Below are 27,802 nucleotides of genomic sequence, written 5' to 3' on the forward strand. Positions count from 1 at the left end.
GTCTTTAATACAGAAAATTCATTTGTATCCTTCTGCTGGCAAAATAACTCCAGATGAATTTAAGGACGCAAGAAAGAGATTGGCACATAGCTTACAGCATTGGGAGACAGCTAGGGATTAGCAACAACAGGACTTTCTGTCCTGAGCTCAGACTCCACTAACCAGTGCTGAGGGATTTATGGTTCTGCAAGGATGTAGGTCATGCCAGAGGGGACACACAAAGTCCTGCAGGAGCCTGGAGGCAATTAAAAGCAGTGATGCAGCTGAGCATCACCACAGGCAGTGAAATAGGACTTCCCCTGAGACTGGAAATCGCAGGCAAGAACCATCTATTCATCTTCCATGCCTCTGACAAGAAGGGATGACTTGGTTATAAAGCCTTTAAAATGCAATGAGTCACTTCTCAAAGAGGTCACTGGTTACTGAAATTTTGCTTAAGTATTTAATAAAGAGAAAACCCTTGAATAACAAATGTGAATTCCTTTAATCATACGGTATCTGATTCTTCCAGTAATTACACTTGGGGTACCTGACAGTACAAATAGGTAATTCTCATATGCAGAGTAGAGGCAATACTGACAAAGAAGACATCCTTCTGCTAAAAAAGCTCCACTAAAATTTATTTCCCAAACCAGAAGAGAGTTGTTAGCCAGCAACAAAAGATCCCTAACTTTTGCAGAACTGCCTGTATACTCCTTGTTCAAGAAGAAAGTGCCATGCAGGTTCACTGAGGAGTGGGCTAGAGGAACTTCTCACAAAATACCAGCTTGGGAGAAACCCACCCATAAGTGCATATACCAAACTCTATATAGCCTGACCGGTGCAGCCTATCCCTCAATTGCAGACTCCTTCACTGTTAATGCCCTGTTAACTTGATCACCGTCAACTTTTATATTAAACACCTAAGGTGAGTCTTAAACGCTACAAGCTGATAGCACAGTGGTAGATAGCACACCATGGAGGTACTGAAGATCCAAATCAAACCCGATGCAGAAAGATACCTAAATTGTGTCAGTTGTAACAAGCTCACACCCTCACCGGTGGAGCAGGGGAGGTTGGCAGGGCACAGTGGCCCTCCTCTTGACTAGCAACATTGCCCTTCTCCCCCGAGCAAAGCTAGCTGAGCTGCCACAGGTAGTGGATCGAGTGGTACTTTGTGGATCCCACCACAGGTCAGATTATGATGAGACAGCAAATCCCCGACCCAAAGAGAATGAAAAACTGGCAATATCTCGCACCACGAAGTTGAAATATCTCAGGTACAGGTTCTACCTGACCTCCAGAACAGGAGATCGGATCAGTCAGGTAAGCAGGGCGACCATGAGAGCAACTTCTGCACCACCCATAACCCTGCAAAACATCACCAAGGCCTTGCCCAGAGTGTTTAATAATACTGCAGCACCAGGGTGGGATCATAAGAGCATCAACCGGTTTCTGCCCTCAGTATTACAACATGCACGTGAACTGCTCTGATCTCACCCCTCCCATCATTAAGCTTCTAGTTAGTTAAAACCTATACAGCCCTTCCCAAATCACATGGGAAAGGGCCACCTTCGGTTACCCCCAGACAGGGAGGAAGCCAGGATTAGGCAGAACATTACAAGTATTTTTTTCTTGAGCGCATCAGATGAGGGTCATCATTTTAACTGGATCTGCTCAATGATGCTGTCCTGTCTATTCTTTGTAAATGAATCCTGGACGAACCAGCATGTGAGCTTTAAATTGGCGGAGGTATTAATTTCAAATCAATAGGAAATACAAAAATATCAATAGGCATTTAAGAGTGAAACATTAATTACTTTTCAAAAGGTGCAGTACACAAATTTCCTGATGCCTTTACAAATAGAAATAAGCCAGTAACATGATTTCATAACATTTATAAATGACTAAGTTAATTAACAGGGAATCTTCAGAGAGATGATGAAGGAAATTTAGAAGAACCTTGTCTGACACTATTCGAAATTTTCAAAGAAAGGAAGAGACTTCTTAAAAAAAGATTAATTACAAGTTTTTTTGCTTTACCTTGGTATAATTTCTGTTTACATATTTTAGCCGGTTTTGACCTTCAAAATTCTGGCAAAGAACAATTTTCATTAAACCGTCTCAGCAGACGAAGTTGGCAGTTCCTCAACTTGTCTCTGAGGTTAACTGAGAATATTAATCATTTAGCAGGCATGGTCAAACAAAATATGTGTAAGTCCTATCCAAAGCAACTTTTAATTTATCAAAGTAGATACAGCAAGGGTTGACATATAGCAAGATCTTCTCCTGTCAGGTCTGATTCCTTTACAGGGTTTGGTTGGAGGCTCCTGAATGAAATAATGCCACAAAAGATGCTGTCTCTCTCTAAGGATACCCTCCCTTCATTCTGAGCATATATAACAGCATAATGATAGCAGCTCTTCACCATTTTTTGGCAATGCATAGGTATCATCAACCAAGAAAACTCCATAACTATCTTGAAGATGGTACAAAATTTAACAATAGCAAAATGACTGTGGCTTCCCTTTCTTTTAAGTTTTATTATTTCAGTGTCCTCTTTTCTGTGAAACTCTGCTCACCTGTTGCTCTTTGCAGCCCAGCTCGACACCGTCACCCACCTCCCTGGCTGAGCTATGAATACAGGAATAAGCAGTTTGGCAAACAGGGAGAACATGCTCTGTCTCATTGTTGGCACACGTTTAGTACCAAGTCAAAGAGGAAAGCATATTAGAGATAAATACTCATTTTAAGAACAATGTTTTCGTGACAGAGCTATATTTAATGATACAGTAAAAAGGGAATTGCACTGGGACATCAATTGGTCAAGAAGCAATTAAATACCATTTTTTTCTACAGAGGCAAATTAAGTTTGCCCCACAAAATGGAATTACAACTATTGTATATGACGTTCTAACAAAGTGACATGTGTCCGAAAACATGAGATTGTACCACATCAACTAATACAGTATTTAAAAGAATATCAAGAGCTGGTCTACAGAAAGTATTTCCATAAAACTAAAATGAATTTGGGTAGACGTAAAGGAAAAATATTACAAAAATGAGTCGCGACCTAGAAAATGTGTGGTGGTGGAAGACTGAAGACACCCAGCCTACTGAGATGTTCATGAGGTGGAGAAATAGTGAGGCAAGAGAATATTAAGAAAGACAAGTCAAGAACCAGGATTTAGAAGTTAAGTCAGAAAAATTCACAGAGAAATAAGGCACAAGTTGAGCACTGAGGGTAGTTACCCACTGGAATAAACTACTAAAGGAAAAGATGGATTTAAAACTTTGATGCTTTTTCAAGACTGCTTGTTTTCCTAAGCAGCATGCTGTGGTCCAGCCAAGGTTTCTCTTCAAAGGAGCAATCGAGCAAAGCTTTCTGACGTGTTCTGCAGGGGACCACACCATCTCATTGAATGACCCACCAGCAGACACACCACAACCTGCAGTCTTTCCACCCACCTTTAGGCATGTAACTCTAACATGTAACAGCTAAGAACATCCTTCTCAAGAAGTGTACTTAGATCACAGAATTTTGAAATAGCTCTTTCTTTCCGAGATCAACAGGTGGCTGTTTTTCATACACTAAATGGAAAAAGGGAGACCCAGAAGGCAATCTGAAGTCATAAATCAGTATAATCTGTCAAAGCACCTAATGCTTTCCATTGCTTATCCAATGGAAGTGACAATCCAAACTTAGGCACTGCAATTAGGTGGGCAACTTCCAGGCCACTGAGCCTCTGAAAAAGCAGGGGATCCTCTGTTTTGAGAAATAAACATTTTTAAGAGATACCACTTATTCCACCTTACCTCTTTGAGAGCTTCATATAAGAGTGACTTTTTTTTTGCTACAATCTATGCTTTGGCACAGCAAGAAAAAAAAGAGAAAACGATGCTATGTGAAGTCCCTGAACTGCAAAGTCTGCCTTACGGTGACAGCAATACTACCAGATCTCCTAAGGAAATGCTCTAGCTCTGTGTCACTTATCTCTAAGAATAACAAGCAGGTATTTCACTTCAGAACCCTGCTGACAACTTGCAAGGCAGTTGTGAAATGCTTCCATCTCCTTACCTTTAAGGCAAGCACAGAAGACTGCCTCCCACTTGCTGAAGGAACAGAAATGAAGACCAGGAAAACAGACAGGGCTGGCTAACAGCAGGAAAATTATCAAGTTGTGGATTTATATGGCATAGAGAGATTTATACAGAATAACAGTACATTACGTCTGTAAACATACAGCTGTGTAACTGCACTAGATAGAGGTCCCTGGATGCAGAAGAAAACGCTGATCATTCTACTTACTAAAGGTTAAATTCTTGGCATATAAGAGTGATCAGACTTTTTTAATTAATAAAACTTCTCACTGATTGAGATCTTAAATGCCAGTCAAACTGCTTGAGATTTTGCTATTTGGCTACTGACTTCATCTAAATTGCACATATTAATTCTCTGTGGGAAGGTGAAAAGGCCTACGTGACCCCTCCACAATCTGTTCCAAGGCTTCCGGTACCATCAGACATAGGGTCCTCCTCCACATTTGGCTGCTGCTGAGTGGATCTGTTACTTTTTCAGTTTAGGAAAGCCACAGAGTGGGATTTGCACATCTTTACCAATGTGGCAATAAACAATCTTTGTTGGATGAGTTGCCTTTAGGGGACTATACCTAAAGAAAAGACACCGTCTAGGTTGTCCTACCCTATCCTAACAAGGCGTGTGGCTCCTTGCACTGTGCTCCAAAGCAGAGGTGATGCTACCACATCACCTTCACCCTTGCTTAGCCCCAAATTCTACATCCTCAATTGCTTATTCGTGTAAGGATGTGCAGCGAAATGCAGAACTTACAGTGTACGTTGGTACACTGTAAGGATGAAAGTGTCCTTGCAAACGCAAAGAAACCAGCAAGTGTCAAAGCATTTTAATATGCAACACAGGAAAATGTAAAATCCTACTTTCAGGAGTTCTAGTTTTTCATAATCTAAGACTCTTCCAAGAAATGGAAGGACAGAACATTAACTTCGAGACAGGTGCTTTGCCCTATCCACCTCCAATCCTGCTTATTTTGAGAATTATGCTTTACAAGGCACCTCCATAAATCCTGCAGAGGACTCCGTATGGGAAGGGAAGAATACGGTGCATCAAGATGGACTATTTTCAACTATCAGTGGGCTGATATCCCAACTTAAGCATCAAGAAAGATGTCTCCCATTAAATTTCTATTCTGCTATCACAAGAAAAATGGAAAACACATGAAAATACATTATTTAAAAAAAAAATAAACTACAATTCAGTAGGATGTTTATAAACATTTGGGAAAACTTTAAAGATGTATTTGACTATGAAAGAAAGAATATGAAACTCTCCCATGTGAGCTTTTTCATGCATCCAAGTTTCATGTGGAAGGGGCTGGTACCAGTGTGATATGGCACTATCAGAAATATTCCCTCTACTGCTGTCCCAGCACGCCCTTCACAGCCATCAGGGTGAACACCAAAGGGTGTTCACAGCCAATTCTTCTGATAATCAGCAGATCCCATGAAACCCACATCTTTCTCCACTCAAAAGCATGAAAGCTCATGCTAACTATAAGGGATACACAAGCATCAACAAACGTAATTTCTTATCTTATATTTCACAGGACTTCTCGCAATTGTTAGACTACAATAAAAGCTAAGGCACCCCTCAGCCTCCCCCTCCCTTGGGTGTTCAGTAAATTTTCTGTGACTCTTTAATTTCAAATCACTAAGGACTAAAATTTAATATGAAAGTAGGTAGCCCAATTCATTAAAAATTTATACTAATAAAGAGTTTAGTTCCATTAAGGTTTTAATATCAATAAACAAGGAACATAAAGTTGCTATTCTGCTAAACGTGGAGGAAAGAACTTCCTTCATAGGAAGTTTTCTAATCAGAAGGCAGCACAGAAAAAAAGTCCCTTAGGCTCAGCTTCTTCCTCTCCTCCCAGACTCTCTTTCACCTCTGTTCTGATCCAGACATAATGGAACTTCATCTGATGTCATAGGCGAGGTATTTTCATCTTTATGATAAAAAAATGATGTCACAACCACAGGACTGTGAGTTCACTGCAGGACTGAACAAGTTAGTATCTGATGCATAGAATGCAAATTATTGTTCAAATATAAACAGCAGAAATAATTGCAAAAGTAAAGCAAATGAACAGCCAAGTAAATTAATTCCTTTTTGAATCACTGTTCCTGTTTTCCAAGTCCAAATGATTCTCCTTTCCTATTTAGGAAGCCTGAGGGGATGAAAAAGTGCCCAAGATGGTGAAATTAAAAATTAGCTACTAAGCATGAAACATGCAATGATTGCACTTCATAACATTTTTATTGCCTCAGTGTTGTAATGAATCACTTCACAGTGCCACACTGTTACGATGAAAAAAATGACACCAATAAAGTCTAAGCAATTGATGTTATGACTTCATCAATCCGAGACTAAAGGCATGCACAGCATGACAAATATTTTCAAGAATAGTGAGAAAACTACCACCTCATTCTGAAGAAGCCCAAGTTTCATGTTTGTACCTTTCTGAAGAGTGGCCATTCTCACACCAGAAGCTGGAATATTGAAATAATCCTCAGTATAGCTCCATGTGACACAACCTTACTTTCCCTTTCAGAAACAGTCCACGTCTGGGTTTCTCAAGAGTTACGAATGCAGCTAACGCACAGTGAGGCTAATACAGAATGTTCCCAATTCAGAACATTCTCGCTCCTTTGAGGTTTTGCATCAAGATGGTATTATTTTAACAATGACCTACACTTAGCTTTATTTTTTAAAGGTCTACAAATACTGGAAGTGTGAAGCTGAACTATCTTCACAACTTTACTAAATGCAAAAAGACGTTAAATTTATTGCTACTTAAAACTTCCAAGAGGACAATAATCTATGCTTAAAACAACAAAGCCAACATTGTAGTAATCTACCAGATACAGCATCACAGGTACGGTGCAAAGAAGTGACATCCCACAGGGAGACTGTACCTTTTTTTGACAGTCATGCTCAATAGTTAACCAAATGCAACCTTAAATACCTTCTACTTATAGTTCAACTTTGACATGACTAAATAAGTATTTCAGTATTAAAAAAACCCCAAACAACTCCCACCTCTATAAAAGCATCACTAAATCCAAACCTGTTCTGTAAGAGCAGAACCTAACAATTTTTTTCTTCTCTCTGACAAATACTAGCTTTCTTTTTTTAATTGAGTGGCTAGACATCTTGACTGAGGTATTAAAATCTCTGGTAGGATTCTTTCCTTTAATATAATAGCTCATTCCCCTTATAAAATCATTAATAGAAAATAAAGCCCTTGCTGTTAACTCTAATCTTGCTTCCTTGCAAGTGTGCCAGAGGCACTTTAATATGGATCAGGTCATGAATATCACAAATTAAAGCAGCAATGTGTGGCAACAAAGGGATCAGATTACTCATATAACAGTAACACCTTCTTCCTTCTTTGATAAAAAAAAGAAGTAAACAGTATGCCCTGATCTCTCAGGACAAAAAGTCAGTTACTCTTAAATCTGTGTTTTTCTGATACTTAGAAATCCAGGTTTACAGCACGAAGTTAACGTCACAGCACAAACCTTAGAATGATGAACGAGGGGTATTACAGTGTGTAATAAAACCTGCTTCATTTTATGTTAAGATTCTGTCCTGTTTCACATGATGTACAGGTATGAAGTTAAGCTAGAGTAGGAAAAAGTTAGTAGGCACTATTTTCGCATAAAGTTTCTTATGGTAGATTCATGGCAGCTGCATTATGAACAAAGCGAAACTATGTACAGGCAGGCACAATTATGGAAGAATTAATGTACCAACAAGAACAGCATTGGCCATAAGTGCTGTATAACATAGTAAAATGAAATTCACAGTTAATTTATCAACCAGTATTTCAATGCAGAAAAGCACACGCCATTGAAGTTTATATTTTTCCTTGGGTAATGCTGAAACACACAACTGTAGCCTATTTCCCGACTTGAAACACACACACTGGGCAAGACTTGTACGGTCTTCACCCGTGTTCATGGGGAGGGAAAAGACAAAAGAGTAATGACCAAATGTAAGTGCAAAGATGTTATTCATACACACCTATTATCCATTACAGAGCCCTCCACACATTGCCTTACAACTCCAGCGTGCAAAACTGGCTTATTGTTAGCAAAAACTTATTTCCAGAAATCCAAAGACTTAGTTCAAGTTGTAATACAATAAAGAGGTATATTACCTTTAATACATCCCGTTCCTTTACCATAACTCAACAAAGCTTCAGGTGATGCTCACATTAAACGCCAGTTGCGCAGTCCAAAGGACACAGCCCCCCATAATGCTACACTTCCAAGGGGAAGTGAACCTTTTTGGGCCACCCAAATACTCCTGCTGAACTCCACTAAAAACTGTCTGCTGGACCTGGGCTGATAGAAACTCCAGGAAGAAATGAATGAAGGCTTCCAAGATACCTTCCCCAAAGAAAAACCACAAAATCTTCAGCAATATGCAGCATTAACATCTGATGAGACAAGTCTGCCAAGGAGAAGCCTTAGAAAAATGATGCTGGTTTTGCAGAAAGACTGAGAATTTCTGATTTTTGGGGCCAGGCTGGAGTCCTAACTCTAATTAAATTCTAATCTGCTTTTCCCAGGTTTCATAAAATGCTGTCTCAAATAGGCTTATCTTCTAAGAAGTGAAGCATGATCTTCTCATTAAAGAATCTGTTACAATGAAAACACATTAGTACTAAAGCCATAAAAGACTGAGAAAATTATGGACATTTTCCCCAAAACTAGTGGATTGCCCTAATATAATTTTTAAAAAAATTGTACATTCACAAGTCTGCTTGAAAAGTGGGAACTTGCTGTTTAAGTGTTACTTCAATGCTATCTCTATTTTCTTCTTTAATTAATAAAAGGATACATGCACTGACATTATAAACACTAATTTGCTATTTAGCATCCCAAATTAGGAAGCATAAACATTTATGCACTTCATTAAACACTACCTAAGAACACTTTGAGATTAACAGGAGACAAGCTAGGCTGTTAAATGCAATTTCAGAATACGCATAAGCCATCGTAGAAAGACACTCCTCCTCTTCCCATCCCTCGCTATGAATGCTTCCTGGCTCCATCCTATTGCTGCCACCCTTATGAAATGAACCTTGGAAATCAGTGATATCCGACACATCTGCGCCATCACAAGTGCCAGTTTAAGGGAAGGGACAGGAAAGTGGGGCGTACCTGTTTAGCAGCACAGCATACTTAGATTGGCATGAGCCAATCATGAAATTGCACTTTGGAAAGCATAAAACAAATACTTATGCCCTGAATTAAGACATTATTTAAGCACGCGTGGTGTACAGGAAGAGACAACATGGTGTTCTTCTCCCTCTCTTCTGAAACAGGCACTGCAGTTCTAGCACACCTCCTCCTCTCCATTCCCCTCTTTCCTCCATCCACCCCAGCCCTTTAAAGAATCCTTGCATTGCTCCTTTCCAAATATCTACATACAGGACACTGAAATAGGCTTAACGTTGGGGTATACCAGTGCTACAGGAAGATGGTAAGAAATGGCAAGTCTTTCAAAACTACAGGAAGCAGAATTTCTGCAGTAGAAAAGAAACAAATGCTGATACTCAGGAACAGCCAGCCTGAAAGGCAGAACATCACACCTGCGTGTGTAAAATAAATGGAAGGTTAACTAAGATCACCAATAAAACAAATCCTCAAAATTCATCAGTCCAGGACCTAAGTTATCTCTACGAACCTTATTCTCAAAATCCTTCATGAAACAAGACTTCAGGTTATTTTCTTTCACTTACAGACAATAAGGTATAATTCAGGCAACAAATTATTCCTTATAACTTTGCATCACAAATTATTCCTTATAACTTTGCATCACAAATTATTCCTTATAACTTTGCATCACAAGTCTACCTTCAATGTAGAAAATTATTTTTATTTTTAATTTAATTTGTGCTAAAAGTGTCCATTGTTAAATTATGGACTCAGACAAAATGGTACTAAATTTTCTATTATACATAATCTTGCCAGTGTGGCAATCTTTAAATCATTTGAAAATACAGATACACTAAAAATATAGTGTTTCAAGAACAGTAATATGGACATACTGAAGAGCTTTGTACCATAACCAGAAATCTGAAAAGTGCCTTGGTTCCTGAAAAAGAAGTGCTTTTAGATTTATTTATTTTTTAAAATAAATTACCATGATTTTTACAACTTACACCTTTGGGTTCTTTGTTGTTTACTTTTTTAAACTATGACAGTAATGGTGATCTATCTACAAGGTAATAAGTGAAAAAGAAGCATTCTTTGTGTGTTTTTGACCAAATATATTGTTAGAGATCAAAACAAAGATTTATAAAAACAAACGATTAAAATTTCCGTTCAGAAAAACACTTTGTAAAATACAATAAAACCCTTTTCATAGCAAAGTGGATTTTGTACAGTGCTTCCTTCTAAGCAGATGTTTACTGCAGCCTAGATCCACTAACCCAGTAAAACAAAGTGTAGGCAAAATGGGTTGGTGTTCGCAAAATTACAACCTATATACAGAACTGCAGGTAACATACTGCAACTCATTGGAAAAACCTTTGAAAATTCACTGTATCATTGTGAGTGGACTTACAATATATCTTACATCATTTAAAAGCAGGTTACACCATAAAAAGGCTTTTGACAGAACCGCTCAAAAAATGAATCGGTTATAGGAGAGTAACGCTTCAAGTCAGCTTCTCCCATCAGCAAAAATGCCACACAAATCAAAAAACAACACTTAAGTAAAACACTAAGACTTTATTAAAAATCCAAAATTTATTGCAAATTGTACTTTGCACTTTCCCTCCTTTCTTCATTTTTACATGATTTATTGATATCCATGATTTTTTCACAGATGTACTTGTTGACTTTGGAGAGTCTCTGTGCAATTTCAGTTTCATCCACAGTTTCTTGTGCTATTCTATCATACAAACATTCTGGGGAGAAAAAAAAAGGAAAGAGCCGTTAGGATATTTTTAGAAAAGAATATAGCCTTGTGTTGGACTAACTACTCAAGAGACAGCACTGAGTAAGCACTGTGTATATTTGTTGCAAGACAACAGAAGCTTCCATTGATTCACTGGGTATCTTGTTAAAGACAAAATTTTTCACAAGGCTTGAATCTTTGGCATGACCAACTTCCAGTTATGCTGTGACTACATTAATAGGCTTTCTATACAGAAATAAGGCTAAATCCAACCTTTTACAGTGTCAGTCTTGCCTGCCTAACTCTTGTGTATCTCCACAGCAGATTTAGAATCTTCTCCCAAGTGAATGGTCTCACTAGAACTGTTGTTATCTACAGTTCCCTGTGAGTCACTCCTACCTTCACACCTTCAAGATAGTAAGTAAATTATAATGGCTAGGAAGAGCAGCAGTAACCAGTAGGAGAAGACATTAACCGATTTATTTTATTTTTTAAATCTGTAGAACATACATTAATGTCTGCATCTTTATTGGACGCCCCATCCCTGGGCGTATTTCACTTGTATTAGTAGATCATTCAGAGCGAAAGCCATCTTCTTGCAAGTTTGCACAACGCACTTTGTGAACTTAACTGGAATACAAAAAGCAAGCAATAGTAATAACTGCAAAAGCAATGAGGGCAATGAAAGTTGAGACAATTCTGCTCCACAGAGTCGGTAGTTCGGTGCCAGCATCCTGCAGAGGTTACTGAAATCAGAGGTGGTGCAACATACCCAAGTCCTTCAAGAAAGGCACGTTTTAGGTTTTTGTTTTCATAACCAAAACTGTATTTTGTTGTGTAGGCTTCCCAGATTGATTAAACAAACTCTGTTCTGCTTTGCCTAGGAATCTATTCCAGTAGCCGTTTATTGCTTCCTATACAGAAAGCCATAGAGATTATCGCTTAATTAACATGGTTTATAACATTTCTAATGCGTCATATTAAAAAGTTATGAAAATTAAGTACTATGCATGCTTTGTAGTTCATTTTGAAACCTCTCAGAAGTTTTATAAAAGGTTATTTTGCATTAACAAGGTTTATAACAGTGCTCATGCATCATACTTTTTCTGGTTTCTTTATTACATACTACACAGTAGGGATTTTTAAGAAGCTAGAGATATCAGACACATTTAAGAGCTAATGCTGTCGTTCAAAAATCTAATTTAAATAAGTTAGTCTCTGTCCACAGAATGATGAGAACATCTAAAACAATGTGAAGTTTATGTTGTAAGATGTACTGAATATAAAATAAATAAAATTAATCAGCATGCAGCCTGATAGCTGAAACGCTGATCATCAGTAAACTATGATTTGAAACACGGCACCTAAGAAGAGGCACGTCACTGAGAACCTGAAGAAACCCAGCATTTTAGGACATAACCTTGTACTACAACAATCTCAGGAATACTCCCAGGTTGCGGCAGATGCACCTAATAAGGTGAACATCCAGTTAAACACAGGTGATGTTATTATTTCAGCCACAATGTCAAGCGAAGAATCACTTGACGGAACTCATGCATCAGCTATGATTCTTAAAGCCAGTGTGACCCAGACAGATCCATGATCATCACAGTTTTTCCTCTTCACCTCTTCCATTTCTATGAGGGGCTGCAGAGATAGTAGTTTAGTAGTCACATAAGGATGCTGGCTTAGGGGCTCCAAAGAGTGATTCAGGGGTTCTGCTGCTTCTTTGTCTTTTGGCTTTAGAGGAGCATACAGATACCCCTTCGTATTTCTGACTGGACCAAAAGAATCAAGTAGACCTCAAAGATTAACAAGGAGCTTTATTTCTGTCTGTGATGCCTGATCCAAGTCATTGGCCATGTAAATTCTAACTTCCTTGCATTTCACCATTTGTTGACTCTCTACTGATTTTTTTTTTGCTTTGTTTTCTTCTCCATAACGTAGTAACAACTTCTTATTTGATCGCTTCCAGCTTTCCAGGAAACACCACTGGCATGATGGGGCAAGACCTGCTAACATTGATGCAAATGCAAAGGACACAACAACGTGGAAAGTCATGGTTATGTGCTACCCAGTACCACTGATATAGGAAGTCTGCTGCCACCTAAAACATTGGCCATGCAGTTTAAATGGTTCAAAAGGAGATTGTACAGTTTTGAGTCTAACAAAAGTCAAAGACAAGGCAAAATAAACACTGGAAAGAGGAACATGGAAAACCGGGGTGTGGAACACTAGAATTCAAATGAGGGTTGAGGCTGGAAGCAGAAGTATGACAGAAAAAACAGAAATACAAGGAAATAGAGAAGAGCTGAATTGCTGGAGAGTGTAAAAGTATGGAAGAGAAGAAAGGGAAGGGCCCTATCTGCCTCTCACCATGTACCTGTTGGAGCACACTCCCAAACCCACTGTAGTCAAAACAAGGGGAGTTAGAAGAAAGCTATCATTTACATGGCTCAAGCAACACAGAGTGGCCTGACTGAAGCAGAGGAGGAAATTTTCACATAAGCAACCTTGCCAGCAGTACTGAGGAGCAACAGCCTCCAGCAGGGCAGCTAGAAAGCCCTTTGTAATGGGCCAGTGAACAATAACCCCTTTTTACTGCATGCTTGTAGGTGTGCATCTGGGTAACCAATTGTTTCCCGTTAGGAGATGACAGGGGTAGCCACAGCCACAGAGTGGATTCCTTATGTGGCTAGTACATCAATACTTTACTACATGTGTTAGGATTGTATCAAAAGGTCCCAGCCAGAACTAGAAAAATCAGTATGGAACAGCTCGCACTTCCACATATATACTTGAAACAGATTAGTAAAAAAACCCCATGTCTTTTACTCATTTCTTACAAACTAAGAAAGATGACAGTACGAAGGTGAGTATCCAACTTTTCCCCACACAACACAGACACACGCACACACTCAAAGAGGGATCATATTTCTTACTTGCAAAATATGGTGCTTGCAAGGCACATTACGACAGCTCTTAAAGAGTTCATAGTTAAGAGCACATAGCAACTAAGAACAGGAAATGCAGAATAATGAAGCTCAATCAAATAGGGAGATTTCTTTCAGCCCTACTGCAATTTAGTATGGACACAAAACCTAAAAATCCAATTTCAGTGTGTGTTCCATAAGGAACTGACTCAGTTCTGACTTAAAAAGAAGCCTGAAATACCAAGAGAGACAGAAATGAATGCAAAACACAAACATGATGATACAAAGGGACTGAAATTCACTGTTCATTTTAAATAAAGGAAAAGGCCTTCTCTCTCTCAAAGTACTACATACATGGACTCATGCTTGCAGTTACTGAAAGTGTCATTGCAATTTTTCCTGCCAGATAGGTCAGTGATTTACACCACCTGTTCAATTCCAATTCAAGTGCAACAATTAATTTTTACTATTTCCATTTTCTCCACTTAAAAGCGTCAAACTATTCTTTCTCGCCTTTGAAGGTATGCGTATTTTTATAGTCACAGCTATAATGGTTTCTGTGCCTCATGCCAGAGTTGGTTACATTCTGGATGAAAGAATGTGGTAAAGCTACTCTCAGGCTTGTTAAAAGGAATATATGCATTTTAAAAAATCATTATGTTACAAATGAATTCCAGAACAATGTGTTGTTCTCCAGGCTCAGAGTCCTGTCCTGCAAGTGGTTTAAAGTGATGATCTTCTTGAACCTCACTGAAGTCAATGTACAACTCTTCAGCTGTGAAGGCCTGCACTGTGCACAGCTATTGCAATGCGTTTTACTTTTCCTGAATTTGTGCACTTCACAATGCAATAGCAATTTGAATTACAGTTTTTAATCGGTTAATTTTATATGAGCTGAAAAGAAGCATCTTTCAACTCAATGATTAATAGTTAAACTCCAAAGCAGGAAGCAAAAGTTTTCAAATAACCTACCTCTGACAATGCTTAATTTGTGAGGTGAGAGAGGTGGCTTGGGAACGGCATCTTTCTTTTTTTTGGTTGCAACTCCTGTGACACTTCTGTTCTTGAGAACATCTGTTCCCCAAATCATAACCGCTAGATTTTTTGTATACTTTGAATCTCCTTGTGTTACTTGCAGCTGGTGCCATTTCTCCTCATCTACCCAAATTCCACTGCCAAGATGGACCTAGAAGGTAGTAATAATAACAACTTATCTATGGTATGTAGCACACAACAGTATCCAAGTGCTGTAGGAACATTAATATTAGGTACTATAGTAACAGTAATTAGGGCTGAACAAATCCATTTTGCCTAATTCTGAAACTTCTCCAACTTTGTGGGTCAGGGAGTTCAAGTCAACCTCTTACATACTATAGTTCCTCTTTTGTTCTCAGTTCTTCTTACTCTCTACTTTTTTGCCCCCACATAGCCTATCACCTGAAAGACTATGTTCAGGAACAGAGATAGAAGAAGGAAACAGTAAACACATCCAGTATTATAAAGGTATGCACAGCATATAAACCAAGCAGTTGCACCAGCCTAATTCAGGAGCAAGATGAAACATTGCTTTTAATATGAAAGCTTCCCCTTGGCTGAAACAGACTTTACCCAAAGCATTTTTCAGAGGCAGCAGAGAGGGAAATACTTCCTAAGTCATATCCTGTATCTGTTGGCAAAATTCAGCCCGGTTGTTTAAAGTAACTAGAAGTGGAGAAAGGATTTTGGAAGCTCCAATTTGAATATACGCCAAGAGAGTTTGGAAGCTTTGTAAAACTTCCAGTTCTATCATGAAGTTTGCCTATCACGTACGATCAATCTATCCAGGCAAATAGTGTTTTGTGGTAAGGCAATGACCCATTGCTGCAACATCATAAACTTTCCATTATCCAGACAATGGGGAGCAGAGATATTTCATTGAAGTAGTAAAGCAGGATAATATGGGTACTGGGAAATGCAGTGTGAAGCCATTGTAGAGCCCCCAAAAGGAAGCTGCTCTAGTCTAGCTGTGCTTATTAGTCTTGCTCAGCATTGACTATGCTGGGCTGACTCCCACAGAGCTACACCTTATCTCTGCCCCGAGATTCCCAGTGCTCCACACTTAAGATGAATGCAGGATGAGAATCTGAGTACCATCCTTAGGCTGGCGCTATGTATGTTTGAGACAATAGTCCTGATAACCAGGACACTATCAAGCAACAGCAAGGAAAACAACTCCACTAGTAATCAGCACGGGTCTGACATGAGTGCAACCAGTAAGCCCAACTGGACGCAAACATTGGCCCTGTGTAGAACCACGGAGAATACTTTGTACCATGTATGTCTATGCTCCTAATTCCTGGAGTACAGTGCAGACACCTGAACTGCCTCTGCACACAGAAGGCTTTGTTCACATGGTGATGAACTTCGTTCGGTTGGACCCACACTTGCTCAGCATTCATGACAAGCTAATGTGTGACCTAGCTATTCTAATTACTGATAAGAATTCACTCCACTGGAAAGGAATAATATAGAAATTACTTTCAGATAATTCTGTAAAAGTGCAAAATACCAAAAATATGTATCAATTGGATTGTAATATCCAAAATTTAGGTTTCATAAAATCTGATCAAATGGAGGTTCTTTCTGTAACACTAACACTTTCATAAAAATCTACTGCCTCCTCACGATTAAAAAAACCCCTGGGAACAAAATTCTACGGCAAAACTGTACTAGGACACTCTGTTTGCATGAACTGTTTTGCTCTTAGCTTTTTGTGTTTTTAAGCCTTTCATGTGGCATTACATAAACTGTGCCTGCTACCCATACAGATCTGAACAGTACCACATAAGTCTCATTAAATGCAATGAAAATTGGACAAAGCTACTGTAAAATTTTATATACCCATAATTTTACTGCCTGTATTCAACCAAATACAATTTTTCCTTTAAATGGAAACCTGCTTTAATTATTAATGAGGGCTATAACCCAAAGAAATTTTTTATTACAACAGCATCCTTCAAAAGCAACTAGTTGTTTAAAAACTTAAATAGAAAAATATGAATGGTTTGGCTACCAGCTACCTCATAAAAAACAAATGAAAAGTCTAACTTCCTCGAAGTATAAAACCATAAAGCAAGCTGCCTCTCCTGCAGAATTTTCTACGTTAAAGGGATTCTAAGAAGTTTTTCACAAGTCCACATGGTATTTAGATTTTGCAGTGGACAGAAATGGACCTGGTAATAAGCATAACATGAACACCCCTTTTTTTCCTTCCTTCTCTGTTGTCGAGCCTCTTCATAATTGCTTTTTAAAAAAGTCACACTCTTTTGGTGCTCTCTACGTATTTTGTAAGACAACTTCAATCAGAGTGAGCAGTCTGTGCTCAAGAAACAATCACATTACAGTTATAATTCAGTTATTTCTGTCTTGATCTTGGAAAAGTTATCTGTAAAAATGAGTATAAGTTACTTAGAAAATAACTAAGATGAGGAATGTTGTGACATGCCAAATTTTGGATGTCTGTATTACATTAGTTGTAGAGACAGCTTTATTTGATCAAAAATCTGATTCCCCTCTGCCAAAAGTAGGGTTTGTCTTTGCTAAAAGATTGTTTAGTCTCTTAAGCTACTACATCATTCATTAGCTTTAAGTTATTTAAAAGAAAACAAGTTACAGCAAATATTTTTAATATTTATGTTTCAGACAGATCATGTCTTCTTTGAACATGCTTCATTTATTAAAAAAAGTTATCACTGGTATGAAACACCTATGGTAACAGCAACTACGTGACAGACAGCCACAGACACAGAAATCTTATGTCTCCCTTTTTCTATTTCTAGCACTGTTACGGCAAGGAATTTAATCTGTCCATGTCTCAGTTTACCTCTCCGTAAAACAGGCTCGGTACTGTTTCCTATTATTCCCAAAGTTATGGGAAGCTTACTGTACTCCAGATTCAGAAGCCATTTCCTTCTTGCTGGAAGAGCTGCCCCATGGGCCAAGACCCTTGGCTTGATGAAATCAATGGGAACTTTACCCCCAATTTCAGCAACTGCAGGATCAACCTTCAAGCACAATGCAACAGAAACAACAGCAAATTCAAAGCAATGCTCACCACCATAACTGTGTGCTAACATGTGCAATATATCTAAAATGTATCTCAGAAGAACTCTTTTTTTTTTTTTTCCTCTCCCCCCCCCCTTTTTTTTTCTTCTTTTCTTTTCTTTAAATGAATGCCATAGGCTCTTTTTCAGTAACTCTATTCTCCCTCTGGAGGGGACAGATTTATCTGCTTTGAAAGAATCCTACTAAGATCAAATCCAATGCCACAAAGGGCAAGATTTCTAAAAAAGTATTTCAACTACTCTAGTGGTACATGAAAAAAAGGCATAAATAAGGAAAACTGAAAAAAACACCCTCCAACACTCTAAATACATTATTAGTTCACATTTCTGGCATCTGAGCTGGCTGAAGTCCCAATAAATATGCAAACTTAAAGAAAGACCAAAATTACAAAAAGAAAGTTAAAGAGATACTAATATCTGTAAAAATCGGAGAAAACTTCAGCAACAGAAGTGCCAAGAAGCTGGCAGATGAAATAAAGGTGCAGGAAAAGCTGCATACAAATACTAAAGGATGTACCCTATCCCACAGATCTTATGCAGAAAAAAAGGAGGTAAACCAAACTCTCATAGTAACATATGCTAAGTTTTCATTCCACAAATATACAGAAAATATATAAGCAAATGACATATGTTAAATATATTAGGCAAGAAAAGCTATCTGAACCATATACCTGTCAAACTGCCAAGATTATACTATTTTTCACGTACGTTTTGTCCTCAACAATTATGTCAAATTCATCTTCAAGAATGACAGACACTTGTGCAGTCAATCTTGTAACACAGATCTGAAAATGTAATATTTCATGCTATTCCATCAGTAATTTCACTGTATGCCAAAGCTGAAATGGACGTTTCCTTCTAAAAGGTTCTCAGATTATGGTACCAAATGCATACGTATCCTAAGAAACAGGATCTGCATAGGCAATTCTGAAGCACATACAGTTTTGTAGAAGAAATATAATGTTCATTTAATGATAATGGCAAAAGCTATAAAAGCAGGCCTCAGTAGATGAGCGATGATGTGTTAAGCATGCTGAAGCCTGAAAAACTATCAGTCAGGTTCTGGCAAACTGTAGCTAGATGGTATTTCACCAATTTTATAAAAGTATCTGGAAAGTAGCACTACAACAGCTCAATTCAGTGGCAACACTCCTACCAGATTGAAGGGAGCCCATTTTCGTACCAGGGTTCATAATTATCTACTGGACTCTAATTTAACCAAACCATGAAGGCTTTTCTGCAACAGGACTACAGCACACTAAAAACATTAAAGACCTTTCAGGCAAAAGTATTTCTGTTAAATAGACTAATGTAACTTTATAATGTGGGTTACTGACTTTGGTCTGTATTTGGTGGATTTATGTATGTCACCAATTGAACACTATGCCAATGTGCTTGTGCATGCATATTTAATAATTATATTCCTTGTGTTACACAGTATTCAGTGCTCTGATCACTGAGGATAATTTTCTATGCTGTTCATGTTTGTGTAATTTCGTAATTTTCCTCAGCATAATAGCATGCCTTTATAAAAACTGAGGAAGTTTGTAGAAGCTGCTACCATGCAAAACCCCCAATATCATGAAAATCCCACAAGAAAATCACCTGATGGACATTTACAAACTATTCATGCTACATTTAATTTAAAATACCTTTCCATTCTCGAGAATATACTTGTCCATTACTGGAACAGGGGCAGGATAGTACGTTGATGTATTTGCTTCCTCACTGAAGGTCTTCTGTACCTCTGGTTCAGGCTCAATTGATTCTGGTTTTACTTTTTCAAGCTCAATGGCAGGTCCTAGACAGTTAAGAAAAGAGAGCTGTCTGCTATCCCAGAGAACATTAAATCAATCACTGCATCACCCATGGTTAGCATAAAATAACACATTAGTCATGTTCATTTTAAAGTTAGAAAGTGTCTAAACCAAAATTCTACTTCCGAACGCCAATAAATACAAGCAGGATAAGTAACTCTGCTTTATAAATATTAAAATGTTTAATTTTAATTTCAATGTTTAATTTTATTCTTAAAGCATATCAACAATTACAGATATAGGTAAGATTGTTTCAATGCTCACTACAGAAATTATGTTAAAATGACACTGAAATTCTAAACCAAAAGCAACAACAGCAATTCTTCAAGTAAGAATTACTATATAGTTGCATAGAAACCTGCATAATTTACTGTGATAATTATAAAAACTATCCATATAGAACTACAAATTTTATATCTAAAGAGATGTCAAGTTTCTATAACAGAGGTATATTAAAAATAGTGAGGATCTACAGAAATGCGATAAAGGAAACAGGCTTAGGCTACTTATGCTAAAGTATCAAGCATAAAGAGTATCCAAGGTTAAAAAACCCCATAGATTAGAATTTTGATTGTCCAATCCATTTAACACACTGATTTTTGTTTTTAATGTAATCAACAAAAATTAAGCACAGATTAAATAGAATACTACTAAGCATATGTTTGAGGCTTCAAAGGAGGATAATTAATTTTGTCAGTCATCAACTTTTCTTTTCCAGATCAAACTTACAAAGCGTTCCTAAAAAGGCAGAACAAAAAATAATTTGTGAACTGGATTTCTTATTCCATTCATTGCAGCGGTTAGACCAGAAGTCTAGGAACAGGCTACAGCCCCAAGCCTATCATTGCCTCCTGATCTCTGTCTCTGGGCTCACAAGAAGCTCCAGCAGTCACTGAAATTCCACATGGGGATGGTAGTTTCTTAACACAGCAAAGTTGCCAGCTTAGACCCTGGACACAATGGTAATCAGCCACTTCCAAGAACTATAAGGATAAACTCACCCACTTGTAAGAACTATAGTGTACCAGGTTGGTGCTGAGAGCGCTGCAGCACTCTGTAGCCCAACCTTGGCATCTTCAACAAAAGACAATTCAATAATCAGGTCATCGTCACGGTTCAGCATCCCTCCTCAGTGTTTGTACACATAGGCCAAGCCCTGAATTGATCTAACTCTGCAAGTCAAGCTGGCACCAGAACTCATGTCTTGAGTCACGCATCTTCAGTAGTTCCTGGAACAAGTGAAGTATTCCTTCCTCCTACTTTATGCAGTTTCATTTACAGATTATTATACAAAGATATCAGCATTTCCTCCATTGTCAGCATTTGACATTTATCCTATAACTTATTCTACACCTACATAGCTAGCTAAACGTTCTCAGCTGACTGCCAGTCGACACTCAGCAACAACTAAAAGTTGTCTTGGCAACTCAGACAACCATATACCGCAGTGCCACCAAAAGAGTGTCTTAAGAACCATATGCAATGAAAGTATGGCACAAATAGAGACATCACAAAAACCATACCAAATTTCATAGTAATCTTAATCAGCACCTCTACTATCATGTATAGGCAATGGTACGACCAAGATTAATTAACTAAACTTTCTATGCTTGAGACTGCTAAACTGATTCAGATTGGGGGAAAGACCTGGATTGATTAAACCACCCAAAGTCTGCACACATCTCAGTGTGGGCACACCTGAACAAGCAGATGCAGTGATGTAATTGCCAGTGTGAACTTAAGAAGTGATCTTTTAGCTGTTACTTTAAGAACACATTCTTCAACAAAGTGCTATTTTGAGTTTTCTTATACTTTGAAAGTCACTTTGAGGAAGACGCCAAAGTAGAACCATCTCCTTCCTAGAAGGAAATGTTTATCTCAGTTTAAACACGTTTACTAGTTGCTATTTAGAAGTCTTTTACTGTTTTGTTTATAGACATATATTGACACAGCTGGGATTTAGTTTCCAGAGTTCTCCAAGAAAAACAGCTGATTAAAGTCCACAATAACCATAGCTCTAACAGGTCAGAAAAACTTCTATTGCAATTCATGCTTTAATGCTTGCTTAGAAGTCACCAACAGAAAGCCTTTAAAATGTCATCTTTTATATTCTACTCGTTTTTTCTTCCCAAACAGAAGTCTGCCTTTAACTAGGTAGTCTTCGCAGCTACTTTCACCAACTACTAAAGACTGCATTTTCAACCCGGCATGTTGTGAATTAGACATGAAACCCTCATTATTGCCTTACTACTAATACAAGTTGTGTGCCCACAACAAGAGTTCTGTACCATGTACCGTACTCTAAAAGTTTCCTCTCTCTGTAGCTCTCGTGCTCTGCATCTTATTTTAAAGATGATGAATGCGACATACAAAAATATAAGCCACTATCTAAAGGCTTAATTAACAATGACAGTACTTATGTAATAACGATCATAAAAAAAAATAAAGACAATTCTTCAGAATGCAAAAAGGAAACAAGTATTTTATTGCAAAATCTTTCTCCTTCTGCCTGTAAAGTTTCCATAATATCTAAGAGGCCAGCAACTTCAAATGCAGGATGAAGAGGTAGAAGCTTCCCTTCACCACCTCTTTTCCTCAAAAATGCATCTTAGGCTACATGCTACTCAAAAATTAGTAAATAAGCCAAAATAAATTAACTGATGAAGTGTTCAATATACATTTGTAAGCAGCGAGCTGTTTTTCCACATGGTCTACAGGAATTTGAACAAAAGCAACAGGAGTCTGAGAAGGAGAAACATTATATATATGGTACGTCCTGCACTTGTACTCGATAGAAACCTTGGACTTTTTTTTTTTTTTACATCAAAAAGCCAAACAAATCTAGAAAAGCTGATTAATAATAATTCCATACATGTGGTAAGACACAAATACCATTTCATTCTCCCTATCCTGGTGTCAGTTGTAAGACACTGTAAACTGGATCACTGAAATTAAACTGGGATTAAAAATAACCACCTGGGGTGCTGTGTGTGTGTTGATGAATGAATAAAAGTGAATGTACTCCCTGACTTTAGAGCAATGCTAATTCTTAGCAATGCGACATGAAAATGCAGTATATATCAGGGAGCGAACACCCCCCAAACATTATCCCTGATACAACTTCACTACTTCTGACCATATACAACCATAGTAAACTGCACAGATCTTGCCCTTTTTTTAAGAAGTCATTGAAATTCTTATCTTTTGCAATCCGAGTTAAAAGTTAGGACTACAGGGAAGAGTCAGTGATTTAATTCTCTAAATTACCTTACTCTATTGATAAAAACAGGGCAAATTAGTGTGTTTTCAGGTACAACAGAACAAAGACAAACTGCAAAGGCCTATGATCGCAGGGCTTCCTGATCCAAAAGTAGGCAAGGGAAAAGAGGCTTTGGCTGCACACATTCTTCAGGGAGCTCAGGCGAGGGATACCGTAACCTCTTCCACGACAGTCGTCACGTTCCCCCACTGCTTTGGTCCCTAGAGCCCTGGTCAAATGCCTGCCTCCTCCAGGAAGGGATCTGTTGAGCGTATCAAAATCATAAAGAAGCTTCAATATATCCCATGGATCAGTACTGATTTCACTATTGTCATTTGTCACATCCGCTTTCAAGGCTCTTTTAAAACAAAGAGCAATTCAGTGTCACCATGTGGAAGATTAAGACCCTCACTCTTCCCACAAGCGTGGCTCAAGTTTAGTAGCAGAGACAAAGGCCAAGGCCCAAACCAAAATACATTGACTTCTAGCTTCTCACCGAAATCAACATACTGATGGTAAATTAGGAGACTGAATCTTAGCTCAAGAGGCTGTTCTATATTTGATCTGCAAGTTTAAAATGGCAACAGGCACGCGTTTCCCACAGCTGCAATTCATCAGCACAAAACAGCTGTCATCTCATGCAAAGAAATCTGAAGTCTCTAAGGCGAAACAGAAATGCAATTAGTTTGCATTAAGTCCAGCCTGCTAGAAGAGCAGCATAACATAAATTACATGTAATTTGAAACTCTGGGTTTAAGAGATTGCTGCTGCAACAACTGAAGATGAATTCAGGATGTAATCTATTTTCTGAACAATTTTCACAGATTATTCACATACCCAAACACACCTCATTGATAAGCTGGAAAAGTAAGGAAGACTAAAGAAGTCTTTACATATCTGTTTCTTGATTAAAAGTAGCACTTTTTCATACTGTCATCAGACTCTCTAACTTGTAATTTGCTAAAGATGTGTCTCATTCTAATCATTCATAAATTTTGTACTGATCTTTCTAGAATCTGGTTGTTCCTCTGCTGTGAATGAGGCTACAAGGAAAGGCAAGAGTTATCAGCGGTTAATACACTAAGTCTTAGGAAACACACACCCTGTGAAGGACACAGCCCACAGGGCCAAATTCTACCTTTGTCATCCATGAAAAGTTCCATACAAGTAATAACAACAAGGAATTTTTTGGAAGTTACCTATAATTCATATTTGTCCAGGTATGTGATTAAATTAAAAGAACTTGTCTTCAATGTAATCGACATCTATTTTCAGTTGTAAAACAGCTGCCAGACTGATACAATGGAAATTCAAGCCCAGTATTTAAAGAAGATCCAGCATTTTTTCCAAGAGGTTTTGGGTATTTTGTTGTTCGGTCCTTTTTTTTTTTTCTTCTTCTAAGCTTGCTTAATTCAGCTTAAGTAAAAAATGCGTCCCTTCTTTCTTAAAGTGATAGAAACAAGACAGAATTCAGAAGCTGTCTTCATTTCATTGCTGGTCTCAGCACTCAAATTGCTGTCAAGTCTACCAACTAAACTAGTATTTTATGCTGTTCAGCCCCATTGCCTATTAACATCTGGCTGGTGCTCCATTCCCATAAAGTCCAGCTAACTACTTGCAGATGAAGAAACATCTTTCCATCCAAGGAAAATTTTAGAAAGTTCAGTGGAATCTACTGCCAACCACATCACGTTTTTCAGACTGTGGAAACCTTGCCTATTTGGTTTTATTTAAAAAGTTAACTAGAATGTTTATAATAAGTAATGACATTTTAATTATGCACAGTGTAACAATGATGAGCATTCACAATCAAACACTCAGTTTAAATCGTCAAATGCTACTTCAAGAACCTGGCTCCAAACTTGCGAGCACACCTTAACACATGCTACAGCACAGGCACATGCTCTCTTGGGTTCAGGTTTGTACGTGAATGTAACTCAGACCCACATGCAAATTACATGCACTCGTTCAAGTCAAGTAGAAGAGCCAATATCCAATTTACATGCAAAAATTAAGTTTCCAGATTCACAAAGGCAGACATGAGAAACAGCATGCTAAGTTTGGATGCACAAATTTTAACCAAGTTTCAGTCATCGAGCAAATCTTCAACACAGCAGTACCACATTCTAATAGCAAATCAATATAAATTAGTAAAATATTTGAAGGTATTCCAAGGGTACCATCTTCAATGAAAAGGATTAACTTTTTATTTTGTCTTTTTTCCCCATTTATTCCAACATAATGGTTAAATAATTGTTATAAACCAGAACAAATGAGCAATTGACTCAAGATATTTAAAATTTAAATCCAAATTACACAAACCTGCATTTTGTAACAAGTGTTGATAAACGGGACATTAATATAAAAAGTTTTTTTAATTATTCTTTAACAAGCCATTATTTTTCAAATAGCATGGCTGTTTAAAGCCACTGCTACGAAGTTCAGGAATAAATCACATTCTAATGAACTGCTAGTGGGAAGAGGGGGCAGAAAACGGAAGGTAACACAGTCACTTACATAACAACAAACAAAATCCCTAACTGAAAAGAATAAAAGAGTTTTAACCCAAATCTTCATTCCACTGCCTTTTCTTTCTTCTTCTTTTTTCTTTTTAAACTGGAACATATTGGTATATTTTGCAGATGACACTTTATTATCTTTTTCAGCTTATACTGGAAGATCAGAGACTCTAAAATACAGCTGCTTAAAATGGAACTCTGATTCAGCCATACCAGCACAAAGACCTCTACTATCTTTAAAGAAAAACCCAGACATACATAGCATACAAATTCGACACATGTTGTACAGCCATAGCAGAAAACCCTTTTAACATTCAATGTCCAGTTTAACAACCACTGCTATTCTTCAAGTATGTTTCCATTACTAATGATCACACTTGCAAAATTCATTAAAACTAGTCCCATTTAAGTCCGGCACTTACCACTACCTAGTCTTAGAAGTAGTACATCCTGGAGTCTCCTGTTCAAGTCTCTGAGCTCTTTCATTTCTGACACGAGTGCCCCATACTCCTTTAGCTTCTTTGCCTGTTGCACAAGCTGTCTCCGCGTTCTCTCAAGCTCCTGTTGAATGTGTCTCATTTCTTCTTGTTGCTGTTGGTAACTCCTCAGCAATTCTTCATACAGAATCCGAGGAACTACAGCATCGTCCATGTTGTTCATGCTTTCCGAAGTCTCCATAAAAGCCTCCTCTGGGCTGGAAGTATTACTGAGGCTCATCCCATTCTGTTTTTCAAGGCGAGCAACAACTGCTTCAATGCTTTTGTGTGTACCTTCACTTTGTTTCCTCCCATCTTGTCTCTGCATGTTACAATAAAAAAATAAATAAATTAGGAGAGCAGTAAGATGTAATACAAATTGGGAACCATTAATATTCTTGTTTTCCAAAAAACACAAGAGACAAAGTCTGCCTGCAAAAATGTTTTGCCTAACAGATTCTTGTAGATATACATCATAACCACCATGCATGCGTTATTCAGCTAAATGCATATACAAACTTCTGAGGCAGGTAAAGGCCTTTCTTTCTGCGTTTGTGCAACACTTGCAAGCTGAGTGTATATAGGTCACTTGATTCCATATACAAAGATAATTAATTTATTTAAAAAAAAAAATGATCTGGCTCTCTCTTCCTTTAAAGTTTACCCCTAACATTTAGATTTCTGACAGCAATTGATTTTCTGATAAGTAAGAGAAAGAATCAGCTATGTGCTACGTTTGTCACCTGTAATGACATCAGAGATGAAAGCAGCGTGCCATACAAAGCTGTTTTGTGAACAGAAGGCTTGTCCTTCCCACACTTTGGGAGACAAAACCTTCTCTGCCTATTCCTCTAGCATGTTCACCCAACTGCCTGATACAAGTGACTGTGTTAACACTATCAGCAAACACTGAAAGGTAATTGAAAACACAGAAGTTGGAGACAGAATATATCATCCAGTCTCATCTTCCTGATCATCTGATTCCTTCTATATTAGTACTGCATTGCAGAGGCTTCATCTCCTTTGAACTCTCAGCAGAAACGTACCTTCAGTCATCTGCACAAACCCTACGAATTAAAGCACACCTCTTTTCTGGGGCCTGGATAGCAGTATTAAAATGTGACAGTACAGGTGAAAGTCACTAAGTTTTATTGGCCAAATATGGAAAAAGCATTTGAACTTCAAAGCAACTGCAAGGAAAGCAAATGTAGCTCATAGGTTAGAGACAAGAAGCTGACACTATCAATTCCTATACCACAATATCCATGAGTAATGTGGCAGAAAATGAGATTATTTGATGTTACGCTTGCTCCATGCATGTTCTAAAAAAAAAAAAAAATTAAAAAAAATAAAAAATGCTGGCCCACCATAAAGAAATGTACTAGTATCATTCCTGCAGCTGCAAAGCACATGAAGCCACAGAGCAGTATTTCGTTCTGAAGGTTGGCAGACATTTAAAGAAATCACTTAATATCAAAAAATAAATACATTTACATAGTGGGTTTCTGGCATCTGGACCTAAAAAGGCAACTGGCAGTTATAATGGAGGGATGCAGTCCTGTTAGTTCGTCTTCTCACCCACTGCTGTAGTTGGGAAGTCTCAGAGCACCTCTTCCAATTCCAAACAAGCAAAGCGCAATAGGTCACAAGTGCCACCGAGAACAGCTGCTCGACATTCATGTAACTGGTGACTTTTAAAGCATTC

At 38.0% G+C, this 27,802-nt stretch overlaps 2 protein-coding genes across 2 annotated transcripts in view; both read right to left on the reverse strand.

Annotated features, from left to right (window-relative positions):
• The window catches only part of AGBL4 (AGBL carboxypeptidase 4), a 948,642-nt gene that overhangs the window by 340,098 nt on the left and 580,742 nt on the right, over positions 1-27,802 (reverse strand). The gene's annotated exons all lie outside the window — the stretch shown is intronic.
• BEND5 (BEN domain containing 5) overlaps positions 10,788-27,802 on the reverse strand; it is a 31,676-nt gene continuing 14,661 nt past the window's right edge. Inside the window, exons 3-6 of the mRNA XM_059821871.1 lie at positions 26,044-26,419; positions 19,679-19,827; positions 14,896-15,109; positions 10,788-11,000 (exon numbers count right to left, since the gene is read on the reverse strand). Coding sequence (XP_059677854.1) covers positions 10,840-11,000; positions 14,896-15,109; positions 19,679-19,827; positions 26,044-26,419 — 900 coding nt within the window. The 3' untranslated portion in view covers positions 10,788-10,839. The remainder of the gene's footprint in view (positions 11,001-14,895; positions 15,110-19,678; positions 19,828-26,043; positions 26,420-27,802) is intronic.

This window comes from Gavia stellata, chromosome 10, assembly GCF_030936135.1.
Source record: "Gavia stellata isolate bGavSte3 chromosome 10, bGavSte3.hap2, whole genome shotgun sequence".
NCBI lineage: Eukaryota > Metazoa > Chordata > Aves > Gaviiformes > Gaviidae > Gavia > Gavia stellata.